We start from the raw sequence: 21,698 nt of genomic DNA on the forward strand, positions 1-21,698 counted from the left end.
AGTCTCTTACTGTCTGGGCCTGATAACTAGCACAGCATCATTTCCGCCATGTTCTATTCATCAAGCCATCACAGGGCCTGCTCAGATTTAAGGGGAGGGGATATTCTTGATCAGAGGAATGTTAAAGAACTTGTGGCCATTTTTGATCTACCATTATAAGTTGACATTTCCCAAATTTTCTTCAATGAGTATTATTACAAGTGGGGGCATGTGAAGTACCTTTAAAATGCTTTTATTGAAAATTTTGAAGACTCTCTAATATAAACTCTCTGATAATTCAGAAAACTGCTTAGAACAGCAAATTTCTCCACTCTTTGCCCTCAAAGCCCCTTCTCCACCTATAAACCTCGACACACACACACACACACACACACACATGAAATCTCCCATCTTTAGGCACTTCACCCCTGGCCTGGTCTTCTCTCAGTTCTTTGGTGAGAGTGTTAAGTAAAAATTAGAGTACCAGTCATGGTGGCTTGTGGTATGCCCCATTCCAGATAGATACTTTTCGAAAGCTGTCTGTTAACAACCCTTCTCCATTTCTCAGCCTCCTCACACAGAAGACGACTGATAAATAAATGAAGCATATGACTTCTGAGGAGCTACTGACCCAGGCTGTATGGACACATCTAAGCAGGCATCCGGTTGACCTCCCTTTCTCCTACCACATCTGACTCATTGGTTATTAAACACTGAAGGGCTCACAGTTGCCTGAAATAGTCATATTGATTCTTAAAATCTTTCTCAAATTGGCTCTAGTCTCATAATATTCACTCTTAGATCACACAAAGAAGTGCTCACACTTGGGTGCTGCATTCAAGTGATCATGAAGCAGATCTCTCTAGTTTTTAATGGGACAGAAGGCTAATAGTCTTTCAAAGAATAAATATTAAGGTCTGACAACTAAGCAATAAGATTAACTGCTTAAGATTAAATGAGAGCCAGTGTGTTAGGGGTTTTAGTTTAGTTTGTTCTGTTTGGTATTTTGTGTATGTGTGACTGTGTGTGAGAGTTATGTCCTGGTTTTCAAGTCTGAATGGCCCAATTTTATCCAGTCCTCTTGGAAGATGAGAGAGCTGTTAGCAACACCCAGTATTCCAGAATTTTAATTAAAGCTATGGATCCTCTCTCAGAAAAATGTACATGAGTATAAGCAAAGTATGCTGCACACTTTGAGGGGGTTCACAGACACCTCGCCTAGGACAAGAACTCCCATGCTAGAGATATCTTAGATCTTTGGTGGCTCAAGGTCCCACGACTTTCATGGTACCAACCCCGACAGGACAGGAGGTGAGTGCCAGAGGATGTCATGGTGACTTAGGGCTTGTTGGGCCATGCCAGGAATAGTACAGACAACTGTTCACAATCTTGCTTCTTCCTCAAACCATCACAACAGTTAGCTGTGAATAAAGTCCAACGGAGAAAAGCAAAGAAGCCTGGAAACAGACCAAGTTTCGGTATTAAGGATCCTCCTTCTCATCTGAGAGGCAGAAGCACTTCTCATACCTCATTCTCTTCCCATCTCTTTCTCACCCTTCTTTGTTTCTCTCCTTTCTTTTGCCAAATACTTAATGAGCACCTTTTTAACCTCTTTCTCAGGGCTAGGGTCTAGGAATACAAATGTGAATTAAACATAGCTCCTTTCATTCATTAAACAAATTCATTGAATATTCACAGAACCCAACATGCTTTAGGTTTTAAAGTCTACATCCCAGTGGGGGAAATGCACACACTCAGACCCACAAGCCATGCACATGTATACACTTACAATGCAACATACAAGAAGTCTCTAGCAGAGAGATATGTAAGCAACTATAGGGGCAGAGGAGGGAGCAACTAACTGCCCAGGTGGGTCATGGAAGGCTGCTCAAGGAAGGTGAAATTGACCCCCATATTAAAAAACAATTAGGAATTTCCCAGGCAGGCAAGGGAGGAAAGAGGGACAACATGTGCAAAGCCACTCAGGTGTCAAAGAACATGGTACCTTTCAGATTCAGTGTAGAACATGGTACCTTTCAGATTCAGTGTGGCTGGACCTCAGAAGTAGGTGCAAGATCAGCAGAAGTTAAAGCAAGAAAGACAGGGACAGGCTGAATCCTGGATGTCCTAAGCGCCACACAAATGGGTTAGAGCTACTGACATGGAGCCCCTGGAAGGCTCCAAGCAAAGGAATGAAATGATAGGTTTTGGTTTTAGAAAGCTAATTCTGATGGCAAAATAAAAGATGGATTAGATGAGTGTGTGTGTGTGAAAAACAAGGAGATTAGTGGGAGGAAGGCTCCTGAGAGGTCCTAGTGAGGGGTAAAAGAGGGTCTACATTCCAGCAGGGACAGTAGGGTAAGAGAAGAAGGGCAAATATGAGAGATTCAGATGATAGCATCAACAGAAATTGGGAAATGATTAAACAGGGTGGGAGTAGGTGTGAGGGAGGAGCCATTATTATGACTTCCAGGTTTCCTATTTGAGCACATAGAAATGTAGCTGTCCAAGATAAGGGATGGGGTAAGATAATGGGGCCTGAGGGGCATGAAGAGTTTGAGGGCCTGGAGATGTTCACCCTGGTGATGGGACTACAGATCAAATGAGCACCCGCTATTTGTCCAGTCTCAGTCTAAGTTCCTTGGTCACCAAAATTGAGATTGAAATTCTTATGTGTAGTTTGCCAATCTTGTGTGGAAAAAATATTTTTTTGTAAAACTCTCTTGAGTGAGATAGGTCATCTCAAGCATGAAAAGAGCCACTCGTGTTGTGGGAAACAATGAGAAAATCATCTTCGTGCTAAATTTGCCTTTCTCTTCCCTGATGTCATAGCAGACTCCTCCAAGACCACTATGATCAAGTTTTATTCCTCCTTCAACCCTCCGCTGCAACTTTTGGCTACACAAGACGAATACTTCCATACGGTGCAATGTTTATGTTAAGATAGGAAAACATATGAAATGCTTTCAGTAAATTTTATCCAAGAAGCAATAAATTTACAAATCCTAAGCAGCTGGGATAAAGTTATTGGCCTGTAATTGACTTTGGATGAAGTGTATTTCAACAGGAATAGGAAACGGAGCAGTTTGTTAATTACTGATGTTTAGAGATCTTGGGTGTCTTCATACAGCCCTAATTGTAATCTCAGACAGATTATTTGATATCTTGAACCTCTTTTGTCTCGTCTGTAAAATGGGTTTAGCAATTTTACCTACTCATGGGGGTTTTGTGAGAATAAATGAGCTCATGCAGGTAAAGAGCTTAGAATACTAGTCATCAAATAGTAGGCACTCAGCAAATATTAGTTCTTCTTATGACCAATAAACAAAGAGACAAGGCGGGGGAATGGGATGAAGATGGGGGTGGGAGGGAAAAAGGAGAAAATAGTTTACAAGAATGAAGGTTTTTAGGATATATCTACGGAAGAATGCCCACTGCCATCTCAGAACTGCAGAGGCAAGAAAGCTGTGTGAGTGCCAGTGGTTATTAAAAAAGATTTTTAAGGAAGGCAGAGGGGGTTGATACGTGAAGCCTGTAGAACCAGGAACTTTCTGACATGCATTTTGGATCATCATTCACTTTTGTAATTATTTAATTCACTAGGACAAATGGGAGCAGAAGGGCAGAAGGCAAGAGCACTAAAAAACGTAAATTGTTTAGCAGGGACATTTGACACGCAAAAACTACCCCAGGTCCATGTGAAATCAGTCCACAGAATTTTATTCTATTGACTCATTATTACTTAGGAAAAACTGCCAATTTTTGTTTTAGTTTTCTAGTCACAAAAGCACAAGGATCTTTCAGAATGATTTTTAATGCCTTCTACTTATATAGCTCTCATATTTATAAAGCACTTCTATATCTTTCTAATTTAATACTGATAAAAATCAGGCAAAGTAGATATCATTAGCTCTCTTTTAAAATAGCAAATATGTAGTGCGTATTTACCGTGTGCCAGGTACTATACTAAACGCTCTACAAGGAGAGTTGCGTTGAATCCTTTTGACAAACCTGTGAGGGTGGTACTATTACTATCTAGGCTAGAAGAGAGACGTTTAACACTCTCCCAAGGTGACCCAGACAGTAAAGAGCAGAGCCAGGATTTGAACTCACATCAGTCTGACTTCAAAACCTGCCTCCTAACTCCTAAACACTGTATTCTGCTATTGAAGGATAATCAGATACATGTTCTTTCCTAGTACGGCAATGCTTCTAGTTTGAACTCAGCCTAACTATTTACAGGCATGTAAACAACTGTTGTGAAATTATACAGAAATATTAAGCTTTTGATGTGTGTTTCCATATTGCACTTCTAGAATTGCTCAAGACAGATATACATCTCAATGTCCATTCCCCTCCCCCAAGATTATGAGAATCTGTACAAGACCAATAATTGCTGAATAAAGTTTCCAAATAACTAAAGTACTTGGTAATAGGCTAAGAATCTGTTTCTTATTTACTTATAATACATCTTAATAGTTGTAGGTAAGAAAATATAAGCACAGTTTTAGTGAAGGGTACCTACCAAGCTTTTGAATGGTTCAATAATGAAAGGACAAAATCTGTTCATAAAAATGTATTTTTTACTTCATTAAAAAAAAAATTGTCCAATATCCCTCCCCCTCATGCAAACAGCTCTCGTATGAGATCCTTCAGATTTTACGTTTTTTCCATTCTGGCTCATTCTTTGTTTCCTCATCATCAGATTCAACTTGGGCAAACATGGTTTTGGGCTGAGTCCTAAAAGAAAGTTAAAGAGGAAAAATTTAGTCGGCAAGTGTTTATTAGATTAGACTTTGCTCCTTTCATCAAGTGGAAGCACATTTGAGGAATTAATTATATCTCAATTATTAAATATCAATCGTTAAACTTCTGGCAAAGAAAAGGATAAGGGGAATTTAATTATGTTCAAGAAAAGAGCCAAAGATTCTTTTAAAGGTTTTCCCTCTGTGGCAGACTATGCGTGCTGTCCTTTCCTTCAATAAAATGAAAATCTATAAAATTAAGCGGAACTTCATACATCCATAACCATCCTCCACCTCAAACTCAGGCTAACAGGGACTGTTTGGGAGGCCAAATTACAGTCACCAAGCAAGAATCTACATGATCTTTATTTATAGCTTTCTGGGCTGTTCCTAGACATAAGTAGTCCAAATATATGTGATTTTGGTGCACACAAATAGGAGAATTTGAGTTAACAGTTTTCTTATCTAATGAGTCTAAAATAGATAACATGTATAGTAATTTGAACACTGCTAGCAAAAATAAAAAAACAAAACAAACAAATAAATATTCCCTCCACCCCAACACCCAGATCAGTGCCTGGAAATGTCAAGCATTTTAGGACACAGCACTGAGTATCACTGCTGTAATACTGGCATACAAGACATCAAGCAATCTTTGCATTAGGACTTTCTGTGCTTTACAAACATACCTGGTCCAGTGACATTCCTTTTTACACCGTTCACACAGAAAATAATTCCAAGAAAATGTCAAATGGTTATAATTTACGCTATTTTTGGTCATACTACTGTTGATTTCCTTTCAAAAACAGCTCTGTCACATTATGAGGAAACATTAAAGTATAATACCTGAAGATAATATATTTTAGCTTACATCTTCATTTAGAGTTCAATTCACTATATCAAGGTAATTCCAGAATGGTAAAAATAACGACAATAACTCCTTTTATTTGGCAAGTGAAAACAGGGCTAAAAGCTCATATTACTACTCTGTTTCTTTATTTTCCTGGGGAAGAAGTATAAACCATTCACATTCATGCTGATGTTCTGATGCGAGCCATGTACCAGAATTCCTCATGCATAAGTTAGTCACAATCCTGTCCCTCCAGTTACCTCACACACCTACCTAGAGCCCAAGCTGTCCCCATACAAAATCCAGTTGCTTAAACTTCTTGTTGTCACTTCAAGACACTGTTATGACATCTACAAATAAGCCATAGCTCTAACATTTCCAAAAGCAGCTGAGGATTTTCATAGGTCATGAGTTGCTGAATTACTGGAAAGCAGGACCACTGGCTTTCTAACATGCTACAACATGGCAACTGGTGCTCGGTATATATTTCATCTTCTGGAAAAGATGCTGACCACTTAGGTATGGACAAACCCATACAGGAACAAATCTATCTGGTTTAAAAAATCCTTTAAATTAGATATTTAATCTCTATGGGGAAAAAAAGAACATGGTCTTCTAAAGATATCTGGTAGTGCTTCGTAAGACACCAGCTCATCAACGTTAGCTGCAATGAGACTTAAGTATTAAGAAGTTGTAATGCTGCTTTTTTGGATATAAAAAGAAGAAACTGATTGACAGATCACAGGAAGAAAACCTAGAGCTTGAAAAGGTTGTTTCATTTAAGTAGTCACTCTTTTATATTCCACTTACTTCCACAAGTATTTTTAGCAGGTTGGTGGCTAACATTGAAGGGCATATAGAATCAATGGAACTATTTAACAAGGGGCAGAAAGGGAGTCATGACTACAAAGAGGCATGGGGGAACATTTGGGGGAATGGAAATATTTTATAACCTTGATGGAAGTGGTGATTACACAGGTGTATACATTTGTCAAGACTTGAAATGGGTACATTTTGTGTTTTACTGTATGTAAATTATATCTCAAAAAAATTGACTTATAAAGAAAATAAAAACAAAACAAGTGAGTAGAAGGTCAAGAACCAAGGAATGAAAGGGTATGTAACTGAGCATAAAACTTGGCACAGAATTTCCTAGCAGCCAAAACAAAAGAAAAAGAAAAAAGAAAAATATTAGTTTTTCAAAGGAGATACCTTTTCCCCCCACTAGCATTGAACATAGCAAAATTCACAGAGCAAATTTTCACATCAGGGTGACTTAGACTGTCACTTTCAATTACCAGACCACAACAGTTTCCTTTGTCCTTTCCAGCTATTTTAACTTAGGGGATATCAATTTGTTCGGAAGGTGGAATGTTCCTCTTTGTGAAACTCCATGAAATTTATTTTAAATTCCACTTTTGAACTAATAATAATGTTGCCAGCAAAACACCCGTATTATGTGTATGCAACATCAAATCATGACACTTAGCTTTCAAATAGCCATGCTCTCCTTCCCCAAATTGCCAAAATCAAGGCATAAATCAGTGTCCAAATTTTCCCAGCAATGCTTGTTTACCGCTTGTTTTTTCATTTTCTTGGCCAGGTAGGGAAAAATTAAGCGTAAGAACTAGGCTCTTTTCAACAAATGTTGTTGACAAAAATGTATATCCACATACAATGAATGAGACTGGACCCTTACCTTACACCATATATAAAAATTAACTCAAAATGAATCAAAGACTTAAACTTAAGAGCAAAAACTATAAAACTCTTAGAAGAAAGCATAGGGGAAAGCTTTATGACACTGGATTTGGCAATAATTTCTTTGATATGACACCAAAAGCACAGGCAACAAAAGAAAAATAGGTTAAACTGGACTACATCAAAATTAAAAACTTTTGTGCATCAAAGGACATAATCAATAGACTGAAAAGACAACCTATGGAATGGGAGAAAATATTTGCAAATCATATATCTGATAAGGGATTAATATCTAGACTATATAAAGAACTCCTACAACTCAACAATAACAAAAAAACCCAAACAACCCAGTTAAAAACTGGGCGAAGGACTTGAATAGACATTTCTCCAAAGAAGACAAATGACCAAGAAGCACATGAAAAGATGCTCAACATCACTAATCATTAGGGAAATGTAGATCAAAACCACAATGAGATACCACCTCACATCCATTAGGATGGCTACAAACAAAACCAAAAAAAAGCAAGTACTGGCCAGGAAGTGGAGAAATTGGAACCCTTGTTCAGTGTTGGTAGGAACGTAAAATGGTACAGCCACTATGGAAAACAGTATGGCAGTTTCTCAAAACATTAAAAATAGAATTACCATGTGATCTAGCAATTCCACTTCTGAGTATATGCCCAAAAGAACTGAAAGCAAGGTCTTGAAGAGATATTTGTATATCCATGGAAGCAGCCTAAGCGTTCATGGATGAATGAATGGATAAACAAAAATGTGGTATACACATACAATGGAATATTATTCGGCCTTAAAAAGGAAGGAAATTCTGACACACGCTACATGGATGAACCTTGAGGACATTATGCTAAGTGAAATAGGCCAGTGACAAAAAGACAAATACTGTATAATTCCACTTATATGAGGTACCTAGAGTAGTCAAATTCATGATAGAAAGTAGAATGGTGGTTGCCAGGAGCTAGGTGGAGGGGGAAATGAGCTATTGTTTAGTGGGTATAGAGTTTTAGTTTTGCAAGATGAAAAGAGTTCTAGAGATTGGTTGCACAACAATGTGACTGTACTCAACAGTACTGAAATGTACACTTAAAAATGGTTAAGATGGTAAATTTTGTTACGTGAATTTTACCAAAATTTTAAACAACTTTTAATTAAAAAAGAAAAAGAACTAGGGGGCCGGCCCAGTGGCATAGCAGTTAAGTGCACGCAATCCGCTTCAGTGGCCCAGGGTTCGCAGGTTTGGATCCCAGGCGTGGACCCATGCACTGCCTGTCAAGCCATGCTGTGGCAGTGTCCCATATAAAGTAGAGGAAGACAGGCACAGATGTTAGCCCACCACCAATCTTCCTCAGCAAAAAGAGGAGGATTGGCATTGGATGTTAGCTCAGGGCTAATTTTCCTCACACACAAAAAAAGAACTAGGCTCTTGGACTTGGGAATAAGGAAGAATGAAGGAACACTTTTCCTCACATAAAAAGGAGGCACCTTGGAGAGGACCTTAGCCTCCAACAGGGCCGTGCCTAGAGCAGTGCTTCTCAAACCATCTGTGGTGCAAGGCAAGTCTTTGTTTTCTAATTTCCAATTATCTTCATAGAAAAATAAAAAGACTATAAAATACGAATCCAAATTTTTATTCGATTCAATAAATATATCAAATTGCTATAAAATTTTCTAAGTGCTTACTCTCAATTCCTACACTTATCTTGTCAGCACTGGTTGGTGGACTACACTGTGAGCACACCTGCTGGGAGCTCCATCCCTCCCCCAGCTTGGGAAAGAAAGGAGTAAAGCAGGACTCTGAAACCAGGCTGTGGAGTGAGAATTTGTCTTTTTAACACAAACTTTTACACATGATGAGCTTCCTCCAACTGTAGGAAAATATTTCTCCCATTTGGAGAAGTTGGCCCTGTATGATGCTACTGAAGACTTGGTAAAGGAATGAAGTTTGAGGCTGCACTCTCACAGGCCCCTTTAAGGAGCAGTCTTTAATTCCTGGGAGTTAGGTATGGGGAGGTGAAGGGAGATGTGGCCCACTGAAGGAAGTTTCCCTCATTCCAATCCATCTCGCCCTCCAAACCAACCTTCTTAGCATAGTTCAGAAACTTCCATAAGAGCTGTATGTTGCTTGCTGAATAAAGACTAGCTTCTTCAAAAAAGATTGGCTTTAGCACATTAACATCTCTGTCTGGTCTAGGGAATGCTAGTGTTTTATAGAAGCAAAAAGAGAATTATAGCCTTAAATCTTGCGGCTGTTCTTTCTTTTCAGCAATTTTTATCTTTGAATTTATTTCCAGCAGTTACTCTTTTGAAAGTTTTTGGAAATTCATATACGGGGAAGACAAAAAAATTCAATTCAGGACTATCTAGGGCATTTAAAAGGAATTTCTTTAGTCACCACTTTTCAAGACACTGAGGAACAGAGATGATTAGACAACCTCTAACCCGAGTCAGGAATAGAACCAGGAGATTTCTTCCCTGGGAGATGGCCTAATTTGCCCTTGGCATAGAAAACTACTATAAAAATAAATCAACAATGTCAGGCAGAAGTAAAATGACAATTGCAAAAAGATAAAATGTTAATGGACTTGAAAACACTTAAGCTAGTCCAGAAATTCCTGCTTTTAAAACCAATAGGAAACCAACAAATAAACAATAACAAAAAACTCTGTAAGTCTCTATTAACATCACCACTGGCCACAAAAGTGGATTCCTTTATGGGCTGCTTGAAGAAATGGAATTTGTACACTGATCTTAACATAGACTCTCAGGGGCCGGCCCCATGGCATAGTGGTTAAGCGTGCGTGCTCTGCTGCTGACAGCCGGGGTTCGGATCCCGGGCACGCACTGATGTACCCCTTGTCAGGCCATGCTGTGGCGGCATCCCATATAAAGTAGAGGAAGATGGGCACGGATGTTAGCCCAGGGCCAGTCTTCCTCAGCAAAAAGAGGAGGAATGGCATGGATGATAGCTCGGAGCTGATCTTCCTCACAAAAAATAAAAAAAAATAAAAAACCAGACTCTGTTGGATGGTTCCATAAGGAAGAATAGAACAAACCAAACCAATCGGCACTGAAGACATGGCAGCAGCAACTCAGGAAATACACATATCAATAAAATAATATACAAGAATATATCCTACTGCTTTGAGAAAGCATTTCCATTGCTCACCATTCTGTCTTCTATTTAATCAACTCCTCCAAAATTCTATACCTCCTTTCTCGAGAGACAGAAGTTATCAACTCAAATTACAGTCACATGACAGATTTATCTCAGTTGCCCAAAACAAAAGCTTCTAAAAGGATTGACTTGAAGAAAAAGGAGGTAAGGGGAACATTCCATCAGCCAAAGGTAATCATCACTGTGGGTGCTCAACAGGTTATGGGATAAGGCAAGCCTCACTGAGAACTAGTAAAGTACCCACCTTATTGAAATCAGCTTTACCCACACTATTTATTTTACTGGTTTATGGCCCACACTTACCCATTTTTCTAAGTGTTAACTGAAAACTTAAACTTACAGAAAGCTGACGTGAAACTTGTGTTTTCCAGTTTGATTAACTTACTTGGTGAATAGGAAACATTTTTCACTTGACTGTAAATGTCGACTTGTTTACTAGAGCTACCAAAAAAAGGAGAGCCGATTAGATATCAACAGCTATTGCTGCTAACCATTAAATAAACTAATCAGAGGAGGGCTGAAGTATTTTTTGTTTTATTTTGTTTTAGCTTCAGTAAACTCTGCATTTGCTAATAGTTCATATTTCATGAAGCAAATATAAATGCTTAAACAAATGTCTTTCTCAAATCTACAAATTCTGATGTGCTGATACTTTGTGCTGATTAATTTTCCCCTTGGAACATTTTTTAAACTGAATTCTCAAATTATTTGTACAAAATGAGTCTTTTCAAGCAACTCGGTGCTATGGACACAATAGACAGAAACTGAATCCCACCTTCAGTGTTTCCATCCAGAGGAATTTTGTTTAGATCAGTCAGTAATGAATAAAGATTCCCCCTGAAATCTTCTAAAATGGCATTTTGGAGGGCGCATTGTTTGTGCAAGAGAGCCAAAGCGTTAGCAGGGCTGTCCTTTCTCTTCTGACTAAGCTCTAATCTAGGCCTTCTACACTCCTTCTCTCCTAGTGCTCAGGCCAGAGTGAAGTCTCAAAATATTTTCAGCTGCAATGGAAAGTCCACACGTCAAACTTTTTTTTAATTACGGATATTATTCTGATATGATTCATTCAAAAAGCATAAAGAGAGCTCCAGGGTAATAGAATGAGTATGAAGGGAAATCACTTATAATATTTAGTCACCAGTATGTGAGTATAAACCACAAGCTTTTTTGGCTCAGGGCCCATTGTTTATTATGAAGGAAAACCTCAGAGCCAAAGTCAACTATAGCCATGACTTGACAATCTGACACACTTGTTAACCCTGTCAGAATGAATACGGTCCAGATGACCTCTGACCCAGTCATCACAATTGCAGAATTATTAAGATTAAATAAAGCGCTTGACCAAAAAATTCCACTTGAAATGGTCCCTTCTTTCTGGTGAAGAGCTAATCAAAGATATATTTTTTTTTAAATATTAGGGACACATAAGAAGATGAGAGGCAACAAGATGTTTCTAGATAAAGAATGCTCTATTTCCTTCAGGAAATGAACAGATAATATTTTGGAAAATAGATAAATATATCTCAGTCTCATTCAATAGGGCATACTAACTCACAATGCTATTGTGAGAGTTCAAAGATTGGGTGAAGGAGAGAAAGGGACATATATGAAACCTGTGGAAACTGGGAATAAAAAAGAGAGAGAGGAAAAAACCCAAGAAGAATTCTCTAAAATCACCATTAGCTACCTTATCACCAAGTGGGTAAACAAGGTCGAATGATTAAATCTTTGAAATGCCCACAGGCCTGAGACAGTCCGGGGATCATCAAGGCCCTCTCCAAGTTCACATTTATAAAATATGTAACTGTGTGCCACAACCTCTATTCAAAAACGTGTGAAAGCTGGGCATTAGTGCAGCCCTACTTTCTTACTTCATAGATGGGGAAATAGTCTCAGTGAAGGTAAGTGAATCTCAGAGCAGGAACTGAACCCCAGGACTTCTGATTCTTCGCCTAGTGTTCTTCCGCTATGCCACACTCGCTCACACAACCATCTTTCAGCTTCGCTATTACTCCAGTAACTGCTATCAGTTGCACTGTGATGAGAAGCACTACACTGCAGTAGTCAAAAGCAGAAGTTTGACTCTGAAGGCAAATCACCTGTGTTCAAATCCCAACTCTGCTATCTGTGTGGCTTTGGTCAAGTTATAAGACTCAATTTCCTCATTTGTAAAATGGGGACAATAATACCCCTTACCTGATAGGACTGTTGTGAGGATTAAATGAATAATATATACAATGTTTTTAAACAAGGCTGGCGTACCATAGGTGTAATAACAGTGTCAGTATTATTATATACCTTGTTTTGGCTATTAGGTGTTCCTCACTTCATATAATAGGTATATTTTCAAAAAGTTGTATGTGGGATATATTTGATAAAATAATTTATATATTAAATACAACAAAGCAGCTTGCTATTTTTTTTAAAATCCTGGAGGAACAAATACTTTTGTTATGTAAACAATCTGTCTTCAGTATCAATCTCTATGATCAAAATAATCTATTCTGTACATTGAATTTTCTTAAGGGCGAATCATTTGTGGTTTATTTTATTTTATTTTATTTATTATTTTTTTTTAATTTTTTGTTTATTGCAGTAACATTGGTTTATAACATTGTAAAAATTTCAGGTGTACATCACTGTACTTCTATTTCTGCATAGATTACATCATGTTCACCACCAAAATACTAATTACAACCCATCACCACACACATGTACCGAATTATCCCTTTCACCCTCCTCCCTCCCCCCTTCCCCTCTGGTAACCACCAATCCAATCTCTGTCCCTATGTGTTTGTTTATTGTTGTTATTATCTACTACTTAACGAAGGAAATCATGCGGTATTTGACCTTCTCCCTCTGACTTATTTCACTTTGCATTATACCCTCAATGTCCATCCATGATGTCACAAATGGCTGGATTTCATCATTTCTTATGGCTGAGTAGTATTCCATTGTGTATATATACCACATCTTCTTTATCCATTCGTCCCTTGATGGGCACTTAGGTTGCTTCCAAGTCTTGGCTATTGTGAATAACGCTGCAATGAACACATGGGTGCGTGTACCTTTACAAATTGGTGTTTTCAAGTTCTTTGGGTAAATACCCAGCAGTGGGATGGCTGGATCATATGGTAGTTCCATCCTTGATTTTTTGAGGAATCTCCATACTGTTTTCCATAGTGGCTGCACCAGTTTGCACTCCCACCAGCAGTGTATGAGAGTTCCCTTCTTTCCACATCCTCTCCAACACATGTTGTTTCCTGTCTTGTTAATTATAGCCATTCTGACGGGCGTGAGGTGATATCTCATTGTAGTTTTGATTTGCATTTCCCTGATAGTTAATGATTTTGAACATCTTTTCATGTGTCTGTTGGCCATCTGTATATCTTCTTTGGAGAAATGTCTGTTCAGGTCTTTTGCCCATTTTTTAATTGGGTTGGTAGTTTTTTTGTTGGTAAGATGCATGAGTTCTTTATATATTTTGGAGATTAAGCCCTTATCAGAAGTATGGTTTGCAAATATCTTCTCCCAATTGTTAGGTTGTCTTTTTGTTTTGTTGATGGTTTCCTTTGCTGTGCAGAAACTTTTTAGTTTGATGTAGTCCCATTTGTTTATTTTTTCTATTGTTTCTCTTGCCCGGTTAGACGTGGTGTTTGAGATGTTGCTACGACTGATGTCGAAGAGCGTACTGCCTATGTTTTCTTCTAGAAGTTGCACAGTTTCAGGTCTTACATTCAAGTCTTTAATCCATTTGGAGTTAATTTTTGTGTATGGTGTAAGGTAAGGGTCTACTTTCATTTTTTTGCATATGGCTATCCAGTTTTCCCAACACCATTTGTTGAAGAGACTTTCTTTTCCCCATTGTATGTTCTTGGCTCCTTTGTCAAAGATTAGCTGTCCATAGATGTGTGGGTTTATTTCTGGGCTTTCGATTCTATTCCATTGATCTGTGTCTGTTTTTGTGCCAGTACCATGCTGTTTTGGTTACTACAGCTTTGTAGTATATTTTGAAATCAGGGAGTGTGATACCTCCAGCTTTGTTCTTTTTTCTCAGGATTCCTTTAGCTATTCGGGGTCTTTTGTTGTTTCATATAAATTTTAGGATTCTTTGTTCTATTTCTGTGAAAAATGTTGTTGGAACTTTGATAGGGATTGCATTGAATCTATAGATGGCTTTAGGAAGTATGGACATCTTAACTATGTTAATTCTTCCAATCCAAGAGCACGGAATATCTTTCCATTTCTTTGTGTCTTCTTCAATTTCTTTCAGAAATGTTTTATAGTTTTCGGTGTACAGATCTTTCACCTCTTTGGTTAAGTTTATTCCTAGGTATTTTATTCTTTTTGTTGCAATTGTAAATGGGATGGTATTCTTAATTTCTCTTTCTGCTACTTCGTTGTTAGTGTACAGAAATGCAACTGATTTTTGTATGTTGATTTTGTATCCTGCAACTTTACCATATTCGTTTATTACTTCTAAAAGTTTTCTGGTGGATTCTTTAGGGTTTTCTATATATAAAATCATGTCATCTGCAAATAGTGACAGTTTCACTTCTTCCTTTCCAATTTGGATCCCTTTTATTTCTTTCTCTTGCCTGATTGCTCTGGCTAGGACTTCCAGTACTATGTTAAATAGGAGTGGTGACAGTGGGCATCCTTGTCTGGTTCCTGTTCTTAGAGGGATGGCTTTCAGTTTTTCACCATTGAGGATGATATTAGCTGTGGGTTTCTCATATATGGTCTTTATTATGTTGAGGTACTTTCCTTCTATACCCATTTTATTCAGAGTTTTTATCATAAATGGATGCTGTATCTTGTCAAATGCTTTCTCTGCATCTATTGAGATGATCATGTGATTTTTGTTCCTCATTTTATTAATGTGGTGTATTACGCTGATTGATTTGCGAATGTTAAACCATCCCTGCATCCCTGGAATAAATCCCACTTGATCATGATGTATAATCTTTTTAACGTATTGTTGTATGCGATTTGCTAGTATTTTATTGAGGATTTTTGCATCGATGTTCATCAGTGATATTGGCCTGTAATTTTCTTTTTTTGTGTTGTCCTTGTCTGGTTTTGGTATCAGGGTAATGTCAGCTTCGTAGAATGAGTTAGGGAGCTTCCCCTCCTCCTCAATTTTTGGGAAGAGTTTGAGAAGGATAGGTATTAAGTCTTCTTTGAATGTTTGGTAGAATTCACCAGGGAAGCCGTCTGGTCCTGGACTTTTATTTTTGGGGAGGTTTGTGATTACTGTTTCGATCTCCTTACTGGTGATTGGTCTATTCAAATTCTCTACTTCTTCTTGATCCAGTTTTGGAAGGTTGTATGATTCTAAGAATTTATCCATTTCTTCCAGATTGTCGAATTGGTTGGCATATAGCTTTTCATAGTATTCTCTTATAATCTTTTGTATTTCTGAGGTGTCTGTTGTAACCTCTCCTCTTTCATTTCTGATTTTACTTATTTGTGCCTTCTCTCTTTTTTTCTTGGTGAGTCTAGCTAAAGGTTTGTCAATTTTGTTGATCTTTTCAAAGAACCAGCTCTTGGTTTTATTAATTTTTTCTATTGTTTTTTTGGTCTCTATTTCATTTATTTCTGCTGTGATTTTTATTATTTCCCTTCTTCTATTGATTTTGGGCTTTGTTTGTTCTTCTTTTTCCAGTTCCTTCAGGTGCATTGTTAGATTGTTTATTTGAGATTTTTCTTGTTTGTTGAGATAGGCCTGTATCGCTATAAACTTCCCTCTTAGAACTGCTTTTGCTGTATCCCATAAATTCTGGCATGTCGTATTTTCATTTGTCTCCAGGTATTTTTTGATTTCTTCTTTGATTTCTTCATTAACCCAGTCGTTGTTCAGTAGCATTTTGTTTAATCTCCACGTATTTGTGGCTTTTCTGATTTTCTTCCTATAGTTGATTTCTAGTTTCATACCATTGTGGTCAGAAAAGATGCTTGGTATTACTTCAATCTTCTTAAATTTATAGACTTGTTTTGTGGCCTAATAAGTAATCAATCCTGGAGAATATTCCATGTGCATTTGAAAAGAACGTGTATTCTTCGGTTTTTGGATGGAATGTTCTGTATATATCTGTATATATCTGTAAACAATCTGTCTTCAGTATCAATCTCTATAATCAAAGTAATCTATTCTGTACATTGAATTTTCTTAAGGGCGAATCATTTGTGGTTTATTTTAAATAATTACTTTTGTATTATTACCAAACTTTAGTGTCCAAAATAATCACCTAGGGAACTTTTCAGGATGCAGATTCCTGGCCCCAATCTCAGAGTCTCATTGAGTTGGGCTGGGATGGAGTCTAGAAATCTGCATTTTTAATCTTCCCACTCCCACCCTCAACTCTGAGACAGACAGTCCACAAAACCACTTTGAGAAACACTGGCTTTTCCATAGGAATATGGTGATCAGTGAAGGTCAGTCACCTAAATATAACTCAAGAAAAAAAGTTTTATTTTTCTCTGTGGGTTTATGTCTCTTCCTGACACAAATAATATAAAAACCTTTACTCACTCAAAGAATGACCTCTTTAAATATTGCCTACTAACTCAACATGACTTTAAATGGATCCTTTATAGATGGGAATGATATTTTAATACACACACACGTATCCTGTATCAGACAAGACATGCACACTGAAAATTAAATTGACTGAACCAGCAATAAATGGCAGTTTATGTGGCAAGAAAAGGGATCATGGCTGACAGAGCTGCCAGGCTGTCAGCCTACTGGCCAGGGTCCAGGCTCCCACACACACCTATCCCAGTCTGATATGTAAACTAATAGTATTCTGGATCTATATCCTGCCCACTCCCCAGCCAGCTCCTTTCCCCTCCCTCCATAACATCTTTTAACAAGAAACTGTAATCGAATCTGCCCGTGTGTGGCTGAACAAGACTCCTCTGTGATCCTGCTGTGTTTTAAAACTTTCATGGCTATTACACTGCTAGTGCCAGGAATGAAACTTAAAACTCAATCGATAAATGTAAAGTGTTCAAAGACTCTTTGTTATCATCACTGGAGAATAAAGATGAGTATATCTCATGGGCAGGCAGGCAGATTTGTCTAATTGTGCTTTTCTGTGACAAAGCAAGATACAGTAAATCTTCATTTCATCACTGACAGAAGTCAATTGCAGTGAAGAAAAACAACCAGACACACATTCTCAATTACAGTGACCTTTATGAAAAGATCCTTTTAAATATTAGCTTCCCTTCAAACACTTTGCCACTTGGCAGTAAACAGTATACTCTAGCAGGTGAACACAGAAGAAATAGCACTGCAATTCTGGCTAACAAATTACATGCCACAGACAGTGCCATGAACTTAGTTAGTATGCAATAAATGTAAGGTGACAAAATGGGGTGGAAGGAAAGAGATGGGAGCAAAATGCAGTGGCAGAAAAGTGTACATTAAGAGAGATCACAGTCCTCCAAAAAGCTTATTAGATTAGAGATCAAGAGAAATGAAGTCTAGTTCTAGTTGCAATCCTTGTTAATTGCAAACCTCTAGGCTTCAGTCTTCTCACATGGAAGGAGAGGATACAACAATACCTGTTCTACACACTTTGCAGAGCTACCATTAAACTAGCACATTATTCAATTGTAAATATAACTAAATCACCTACAATGCAGGAAAATATCATTAGGTAATGGTCATCACTGAACAAAAACAATTTCCACTTCAATTAATTCTATTTAAAGAAAGTTGAACACCTGGATGAATGATTTTCCAAGAAAATATTAATTACCAAGCAGACTCAGAAGAGTCAGAAAATCCAAATAGACTACTTACTGTGAGGGGATGGAAAAGAAAGAGAGAAATTAAGGAATTACTATTCACCCTCCCCTCCACAAAAGTACCAGGCTTTGACAGTTTCACAAGTGAATTCTATCAAATCTTTCCAAAGTTAGTAAATTTAATGGTATTCAAAACAATTTAAGAGAACATACAGAAAAGAAAAGCACACAAAATTTTTATGAAGCTAGCCTAACACCTGACAAGAATAAACCAAAACCACGTGAGGGTCATACCAAAGGCGCAAGGATGATTCAATATAATTCATCATATTCATTGATCAAAGTAGAAGCACCACATGATCACTTCCATAGAGATACGATAAAGTAATTCAGTAAAATTCAGCATCTATTTCAGATGAATATGCCTCCGGTCTTTGTGTGGTGTTTTCTTTGCATGTGATGCTCTTCCCCTGGACATCTGCACAGCTCACTCCCTCATTCACTCAGGACACAGATCACTTTAGCAGAGGTTTTCCCCTGATTGCTGTATCTAAAAATAGCACCCTTTTCTCCTCCTGGTTACTCTATGTCCCCTTATCCCTATTTTAGTTTTCTCCTTTGCACTTGCTACCCTCCAACATTTATGGATTTGTTTATTGTCTGTCTCTGTTGACTAGAATATAAGCTCCATAAAACTGCCGTATTCCCACAACCTAGCACAGCACCTGACACATAGTAGGTGTTCAATAAGTCTTTGTTGAATGAATAAATAAGACAAAAAAAGATGGATTCTTCCTTAACATCTTGTATGTGTGTGTTTTCAAAAGATATCATACTTTATGGGGAAATACCATTAAATTGAACAATATGAAACTGACGATATTTGACTTTTTTTCACCTACCAAACAGGCAATTACATATGTTTTAACCTAATAGAGTCATTAAAGTTCGAGGTGGGAAAATCAGTGCACTATCACTGATATTATTTAATATTGTTCTTGCAGTACTAGTCAATACAATTAGATAAGATAAAGAAAGATCAGGAATAAAAATTGGAAAGGAAGAGGTAAATTGAACAGTATTTGCATGTGATATAATTTTATGCCCGAAAACCCCAAGCAAATTGTGTAAAAAATCATTTAAACAACAGGAAAATATATTAAATAGCTGGATATGAAACAAATACCTATATATAAATTAATAATACATATATATGTAGCCACATAGCATTCCCACATACAAAGGAGTTACAAATTCAGTGGAAGAAAAGATCCTATTTACAAGAGCACAAAAAGATAAAATAACTAGAAGTAAACTTAAAAGGAAGTGTCAAAGATATATATGAAGAAAACTTACAAATACTACTGAGGAATAAAGAGACATGACTAAATAGAAAGACATAGCCTGTTCTTGGTTTAAAAGAATCAGTATTATAAAACTCTATATAAATTCATATATACATGTAACAATTCCAATAAAAATGGCACCAAGAATTTTTTAGGGGGGAGGTTACTAGATAATGTAAAGTTATGGAAGCCTGCAAGAATAGATAGAAAAATTCTGATAAGAAGAATAAGGAGAGCAGGCAGCCCTACAACAATGAAAACCATTTGGCACTGATACTTGACTAGACCAATTAACAGAACAGAGAGCCCAGAAATTGGCTAAAATTCATATGTGAGTGCAGTATGTATAATAAAGATATCATTTCAATTCAATGAGGAAAATTAGATTATCCAATAAAAAAGTATTACAGCAACTAGCTAACCAATTGGAAAAGATTAAATTGGAGCTCTACTGTGGTAGCCTGAAAAATGGTCCCCTCCAAAATATCAACCTAAAATCCCTGGAATCTGTGAATATTACCTTATTTGGAAAAAAGGTCTTTGCAGATGTGATTAAGGATCTGAAAATGAGGAATTAATTCTAGATTATCTCAAGTGGGCCCTAAATGACATGATAGGTATCCTGTAAGAGTGAAGAAGAGAAGACCAACACAAAAGAGAAGGCAATGCAAAGACTAAGCAGAGACTGGAGTAATGTGGCTACAAGCCAAGTGGACAGGCAACCTCCAGAAGCTAGAAGAGGCATGGAATGAATTTTCCCCTAGAGCCCCTGTATGGAGTGCAGCTCTGGCTGACACCTTAATTTCAGACTTCTAGATTCCAGAACTGTGAAAGAATCAATTTCTGCTTTTCAAGCCACCAAGTTTGTGGTAATTTGTTACAGTGGCCCCAGGAAACTAATACACCTACCTCACTCCTTTCACAAAAATAATTCTAGGTGAATCAAAGATTTAACTCTAAAAAATCAGAAAAAAAAAGTATTAAATGGAAAGATGGGAGAATTTAAAGAATAATCTTGGAGAGTGGAGGCCTTCCTAACTAAAAGAAAACCCAAGAAAGAAAATATTTCTACATCTGACTACATTAAACTTTTTTCACATGGGAAAAATACCATTAACAAAGTAAAGTGAAAATGACTGAGTGGAGAAATATTTGTAATACATGACATACAAAGGGTTAAGCTCCTTAATATAAAGCACTCCTACAAATCAATAAGGAAAAGACCAATCAGGGGCCGGCACCGTGGCACAGCGGTTAAGTGCGTGCGCTCCGCTGCCGGCTGCCTGGGTTCGGATCCCTGGCACGCACCGATGCACCACTTGTCAGGCCATGCTGTGGCGGCGTCCCATATAAAGTGGAGGAAGATGGGCACGGATGGTAGCCCAGGGCCAGTCTTCCTCAGCAAAAAAAGAGGAGGATTCGCATGGATGTTAGCTCAGGGCTGATCTTCCTCACAAAAAAAAAAAAAAGAAAAGAAAAGAAAAAGACCAATCAACCAATAGACAAATGGGCACAAGACATAAGTAGCAAGTTCACAGGAAAAAAAAGCTTTTAACATATGAAAAGATGCTTTAAAAATGTAAGTGTAAGCCACAATGGAATACAAGTTTTCACCTATCAGATTGGCAAAAATAAAAGGAATGTATCTCTTAGCAAGGATGAGGGAAAGGAGGTACTGATACATTGGATAAGTTGATTAAAAAGGCTCTTTGGAAGAAAATTTAGCACCATCCATACAAATTTAAAATGCAAATACCCTTTGACTTGGCAATTCTATTTCCAGAAGTTTTGCACATGTGGGCAAATAAGTATGTCCAAAGATATTAATTTCAGTATTGTTTACAAAAGCAAAAGACTGAAAACAATGTAAACGTCCTTCAATAAGGTATTTTAGAAAAGTATAATACATCCATAGAATGGAAAATATCAAGCAAGTATAAAGAACGAGCTAGATATGAATAGATGGATCTGGTCCAATCTCCTAAGTAAAAAACCAACAAATTAACAAAAATAAAAACCAACTTGTAAAACATGCTATATACCTGTGCTTTTAAACAATGAATGTACCTACACACTTATCTGCTCATTTACGCATGGACTCTCTCTCTCTGGGAGGAAATACA

General features: G+C 37.4%; 1 protein-coding gene across 1 annotated transcript in view; it reads right to left on the reverse strand.

Moving 5' to 3' along the window:
- Window positions 1-4,542: 4,542 nt before the first annotated feature.
- WDR70 (WD repeat domain 70) overlaps window positions 4,543-21,698 on the reverse strand; it is a 308,270-nt gene continuing 291,114 nt past the window's right edge. The window contains exon 18 of the mRNA XM_058564205.1: window positions 4,543-4,719. Within this exon, the coding sequence (XP_058420188.1) occupies window positions 4,632-4,719 (88 nt within the window). The 3' untranslated portion in view covers window positions 4,543-4,631. The remainder of the gene's footprint in view (window positions 4,720-21,698) is intronic.

This window comes from Diceros bicornis, chromosome 20 (assembly GCF_020826845.1).
Source record: "Diceros bicornis minor isolate mBicDic1 chromosome 20, mDicBic1.mat.cur, whole genome shotgun sequence".
Taxonomy (NCBI): Eukaryota; Metazoa; Chordata; class Mammalia; order Perissodactyla; family Rhinocerotidae; genus Diceros; species Diceros bicornis.